The following is a 5,947-nucleotide window of genomic DNA, read 5'->3' on the forward strand; positions in this document are numbered from 1 at the left end:
CCCTGCCATTTCTCTGCATTTTCCTCCCTGCTAATCTTATCTTCTATGGTCTTCATGTTACTTCCTTGATACTAACTTCTTACGCACACAAACTCGCACGCACAGACACGCACGCACAGACACACGCACGCACGCATAGACAGACACACATATATATATATATATACACAAACACGCGCGCGCACACACGCACGGACACACACAGACGCACACACACACACACACACACACACTCTAAGTATTACCCTGTCAATGTTTCAGAAACTGTGGAAGCGTGTGCAGCAGTGGAGGGGGCCAGGAAGAAGTGAACCAGTGGGACTGAATGACACGTGGAATTCGTTACCAACCAAAAACAAATCAAACAAGGAACTTAGTCGATAAATATCGACAGGGGGCCGACAAATGGTTTAAATGGGAAATGTGTGTATATGGGTGTGGGTTTGAAACAAACAAACAAACCAACCCTTGTGAACCCCGGGCCGCAGGCCTTCGATGTAGTGATTGAAAAAAAAGGATGTTCTCAAATGGTTCAATTCTCATTTGGTCTGATTCTCAAATGGTACCGGTATACTCCCCCCCCCCCCCCCCCCCTGGCCGCAGGCCTAGGAGTAAAATTTTATAGACACTGACCTTCTTCCCAGGGGTCATTGACCCAGTTTTAGCTATGAGAGGTGGTTCGCCCAGAGGCTGTAGAGTATACTGGGGCGGTCTCTTTGATGTCTTGAGAGGAAACTTGGCCAGGGTAGTACATGCACCAGAACTGGTGGACACCAAGGACAAACATGAAATCGAAGCAGTTTGCTTTCAGAGAGAACGGTCGTCAGCAACTCAAACTTCTCTGTTTTCTTTTTTTTTTTAAATCTGACTTTCTTTGTGGCCCCCTGACTCCGCCCCCCTCCCTCTGTAAGGACCCCCCTCCACAAGGACCGATTTTTGTCAACATTTTAAAGGTCGCTAGAGAGGGGTTCCACTGTATGACCTAACCGCTGCTGGCAGACGGCCTCAATCTTCACGCGCAAAGACGAGATTAATAGGTGCTCGGTTTTGGTATTTTGAATTACATTACATTAAACCTTTGTTGGGTTTCATGGTCATGGCAACAGCCATAATAATATTACATGATGTATAATATCATATTTCAGCATATGTGAATTACATGTCATCATACTAAACTGTCATACATTTTTATTCCTACATTATTCTGATTGATCACAACCAAACCTACTATCATTGGACACATCCAAATGCAAGCGCCTGTTCTTGACAATTTCTCTCTGATCTAAATATAAAATCAGTGCAATTTCCTGGGTCGGGCTTTGCCACAGACACTCACGGTTTGGCCTGTAGGTAAAATGTACAATGTATTTTCTGATTTGTGCACAAAAGCTTTTTTTCTTTTTTCTTTTTTTTAACATAACAATGTTTAATGTCACTGTATGTTTAAAAGACCATGGTCATATTTGTAAAAAAAATGTTAAATTAGAAAATAAATAACATTTTGGTTCATGATTTTTCCTACACCTGTGCTAAAAATAAGAAATAAAAATGTCGGGTATATAAGTCACTCAAATACAGCTAGGTATGAATGGCTCGGTTTGAGTTTGTTGCAGTTGACCCTGCACAATGCGACATATCATGTTTTTGTTGAACAATTTTGACGTCACCCCTCCCATAGGGTGACGTATTTCACAACTTCCTGTGTTACACAAACTCTGTGATGACCAATTTTGACGTCACCCCTCCCATAGGGTGACGGATTTCACAACTTTCTACAGATGAACAATTTTGACGTCACCCCTCCCATAGGGTGACGGATGTCACAACTTCCTGTGTACACAAACTGATGACGTATTTCACAACAAAATGGCGCTGCCCATGGTCAACCTCGAAACTATCCGTATAGAATGGGGGCGTCCTCGCCCCCATAATGATCAACTGGAATCGTCAAAATGAATTAGACGCTTGGAAATAAAAGACGAGCCACTGAACCAATGCGTAGTTACACTGTGTGTGTGTGTGTGTGGGGGGGGGGGGGGGGGCTAAGACCGTATTTGTTACATTTTGGCAGTGTTTACCCCGAGTTTCTACTGCAAACAAAAAATAATAGCAACACCTCAAAGTATGTGTAAGTCCCCTAATATGGACCACCTTCAACAAATCGAAGAAAATAAAAGCTAAAGGCAATTTTAATTAATTCATTAATAAGCTTGCTGAAAATAACCTATAACTAGCCTTCGAGATTTCACAAAAATATAACAAATAGTATTTTTTTTGTGGAAGTTGATAATTTCACTTATTTTCACTCTGTTTTTGATAAGCTTCTTTAGTTTCCTGGTGTGCTTCAAATAATGCTCTCATCAACCCGAAACAGGTATATCTAAAGCATAATTGAATTAGTCTGACTTGCACACTCAGTTGTATCATGTTATTTTGAAGTATATGGGGCTTTTTACAGGGAATCGTGAAGGCCGCTTCACTGGTCCATATTGGGCGCCCAGGCTCCTAATATGGACCATTTGTGATTTTTTTCTGTATTTAATTTTTGCTGAGTGTCTATCAAAGCTATTTCACTCTAATTAGGCCCAACGGTTAACCGAAGAGAGAAGGACTACCAACCACAAAATAAAACTTCTTCGCAAAAAAACAAGCTAGTTATCAGCAATAAACAAAAAGTGGTCCATATCAGGGGCCCTTCCCCTATGTATCACTAGAAGCGTTGTTGAATAAACTTGACTTGACTTGACTTGTCCTGACTTGCAGGAGAACTATTTTCCTTTCACTTATCCCAAATACTTGGAATGGACAACGTCCCTCCTGTGTTTATGGTTGTCTTACGTCAGCGTGACGTCACATTCTCCCTGGAATGACGCCACCGAGAATATTGCTGAACTTCGCTGGTCACCTGACATGTACGTGGCGTTCATTGATTGGATCCCCGAACTCATCTGGAAAGGGTAATTGTTAACAAGCAAGCAAACAAACCAACCAACTGAAAAGACAGATTTGATTACTGCATGCTGTTTTGGGTTTCCTGTCCAGAGAACACATTTTCCTGATTGGTACGCTCGATCTAACTTAGATGAAATTGTTCGTGTTTAAAATTCAATGATGGAACAGCCAAGGGCTGAGACTTTATGTCTGTCTGTGTGTCCGTTCATATATCTCTCTGTCTGTCTGTGTGCAGGGCCGGGGTGACTATGCCTGCTCTCATCACTGAAGCCCTAACGACTGGAACTACCCTCACACCGGACACAGTGTCAACATATCTCCACAGTACGTCCTGCAACTCGGGAATGGATAGAGACAACTCCTGCCTGCAGGAAATAGAGAAGGAGTTGTCTCGCTTGGCTCAGTGGGGAACAATGGTCATCTTCGATTACATCACCAGTAATCATGACAGGTATGCGTACCAGTAGACCAGAATTAACTGTTAGAAATTCAGGTAAAATTGAAGGACTGTGTCTGAAATAAACTCTATCCGTCAACAGTCCGCGATGTGGTTATGTCCCTTGATCATGCAGTTTACGGCGTGTATTTACCATGAAAGTCAAAACTGTCGCTACTCACCACTATAGTTGCCTCATTTTCAACACTGCTGTGACAGCGCGACCGTTCTCTCTCAGTGTCAATAATGAAGTTTGGATTCTTGCAAATGCTGCCTTGAATTTGAGACGTTAATTATTGTGTAACTTTACGGACTGTTGACGGCGAGGGTTTATTTAGAACACTGTATTTTAACCTTGTTGGTAATACCCATTACATTTTAAGACGTGACAGTGAAGTGTTCTTTTTGTTTCAGAGCAAGCGGCCTGACAGAGACCAGCAGCCATGTTCGCAACCTACAGCAGACGACAGACGGAAAGCTCTGGCTTCTGGACAACGAGGCAGGCTTCTTTCACTCCTATCAGCTGATTCATCGCGGATCCACCACCGGAATACGTCTGCAGCGTGCACATCTGCGTCATCTGCGAAGCACGTGCATATTCCAGCGATCTCTTGTGCGTCACCTGATGGAATTTGTGAGAAGAGGTGACCCGGCTGGGGCTTTGTTAGCTCAAGTGCGCATGCGCGAACCTCTGTTTCATCATATGACCGTTGACAGTGACTCGAGGCGATTGTTCGTGAAGTTGTTTTCGCACCGTGTGTTTGATGTTTTGGAGTGGATTGTGCACTGTCGGTCAATGAACAGTGAATAAATGATGTATTGATTGTTTCTCTAAATTACTGGAAGGGAATTGTTTTAAGGCATTGATTTTGATATTCTGGTTATATCTATCAACTATCTTCGATGTGTGTGTGTGTGTGTGTTTGACAGAGACACAGACAGAGACAAATTATGTGTGTGAAAAAGGAGGACAGAAACCGAACATAAAAATATTCAAGTACATGTGTCTGTTTATGTAAAATGGGTATTCACGACTGATAACTGTTTGTCAGTGTGCGTGCGTGTGTGTGTGTGTGTGTGTGTGAATCTGTCAGACTGTGTGGTCAGTATATATGTGTCTATTTGTCTGTGCCTAACTATATCAGTGCTCGTGTTAATCCCTACCTGTCTTTGCCGGTGTTTCCCTGTCTCTGTGCCTCTATGTAGCCTATAGCAGCCAATTATATATTAAATTGATGCACACACACAAAATACCTGTTTGCCTATACTGTAATTACATCAAATGCAACACACGCACACGCACACACAACCACATTGAATACCAAACGGTAACGAAAATGTCAAAATTCACACGTGTAAGCCTTAGGCGCGTGGCGGACCGTAAGCGTGCAAGTTTTGGTTAGCACGTGTATTATTTCAATACCCCCGTATTTGTTCCGATCCTCGTTCCTGATATTGTACAAGTGTGAGTGTGGACCCTTTTTTCACGCTTGTGTACGCGGAGTGCTTACATGTATGAATTTGACACTTTTGGTATTGCATATACACACACACACACACACACACACACACACACACACACCAAACACACACACACACACACACACACACACACACCAAACACACACACACACACACACACTCACCAAACACCATCAACTCCGCTGGTCAAAGATTAATACTCTTTACTCGTGGTTACAGACATGATTCATAAATCAATTCAAACAAAATCGCATTTATGATTCAATGAAATGTCTTTGAAACAAATCTAGTCACGCACACAAATGCTGTCTTCCACAAGCACAAAGCGCTGCATTAAAAAGATTTGAAAGAAACGAAAATAACAAATACACGAAGCACACTGGCAATTAGGTCAAACACATCACACACACACAAATACACACACACATCTTTGATATCTCAGTGATCATTAATTATGCAAGTTATAATTAAACATAGCATACGGAAGGAACTTGGCTACCGTTTTCAGACTTGTTAACTGGAACATAAAAACGACCAGAATTCACAAGGCACCAAGTTACAAACCGGAAATGTACGAAATCGTAAATACACAGCACTCCTTGAACGTGATCCAAAAGCTACTGACAACGAAACCATTGACTCAGGCCTTCCAGGTGAGAAAATAGCGTGTAGGAAAAAATGTGAAACCTATTTTCCTATGACAACACACACACACACACACACATACACACACACACACACACACACACCGGCGATTGTCTCTCATATCATGTACACAAAGAATTCCACCTCTCTCAACCCCAAGCGACACACATGTTCACCACAAAGTATAAAAGAAAAAAACTAGCAATAATACACACACACACACACACACACACAAACACACACACACACACACACACACACACACACACACAAACACACACACACAATGTGAAGCTCTGCAAGGTACAATGAAAAAACTGTTACTTAAATCAATACTATGGTGGTCATATCAAAGAGTCGTGCTTTATATCAAAATAATTGTGCTGATGGTATCTGTACACAGTTTCTGAACTGAACAAGACAGCACCCATGGGC

At 42.1% G+C, this 5,947-nt stretch overlaps 2 protein-coding genes across 2 annotated transcripts in view; one reads left to right on the forward strand and one right to left on the reverse strand.

Annotated features, from left to right (window-relative positions):
• Positions 1-2,766: 2,766 nt before the first annotated feature.
• LOC138970384 (four-jointed box protein 1-like) lies at positions 2,767-4,584 on the forward strand. Its single transcript, XM_070342838.1, has 3 exons — positions 2,767-2,954; positions 3,185-3,400; positions 3,800-4,584. Exons 1-3 carry the CDS (start codon positions 2,908-2,910, stop codon positions 4,194-4,196), a joined length of 660 nt encoding a protein of 219 aa, XP_070198939.1. The 5' UTR covers positions 2,767-2,907; the 3' UTR covers positions 4,197-4,584.
• A 469-nt stretch (positions 4,585-5,053) lies between these two features.
• Positions 5,054-5,947, reverse strand: part of LOC138971744 (uncharacterized) — a 19,416-nt gene continuing 18,522 nt past the window's right edge. The window contains exon 9 of the mRNA XM_070344542.1: positions 5,054-5,947. This exon is cut by the window's right edge and continues 614 nt beyond it. The gene's annotated coding sequence lies outside the window, so the exon portion shown is untranslated.

Source organism: Littorina saxatilis, linkage group LG7, assembly GCF_037325665.1.
Source record: "Littorina saxatilis isolate snail1 linkage group LG7, US_GU_Lsax_2.0, whole genome shotgun sequence".
In the NCBI taxonomy this organism is placed as follows: Eukaryota; Metazoa; Mollusca; class Gastropoda; order Littorinimorpha; family Littorinidae; genus Littorina; species Littorina saxatilis.

Bases quoted from the DNA above. Each gene is read 5' to 3' on its own strand.
- LOC138970384 (XM_070342838.1), top strand. From the start codon at position 2,908: ATGTACGTGGCGTTCATTGATTGGATCCCCGAACTCATCTGGAAAGG. The intron at 2,955-3,184 runs GTAATTGTTAAC...GTCTGTGTGCAG, and splicing joins CCCGAACTCATCTGGAAAGG to GGCCGGGGTGACTATGCCTG. The intron at 3,401-3,799 runs GTATGCGTACCA...TTTTTGTTTCAG, and splicing joins ATCACCAGTAATCATGACAG to AGCAAGCGGCCTGACAGAGA.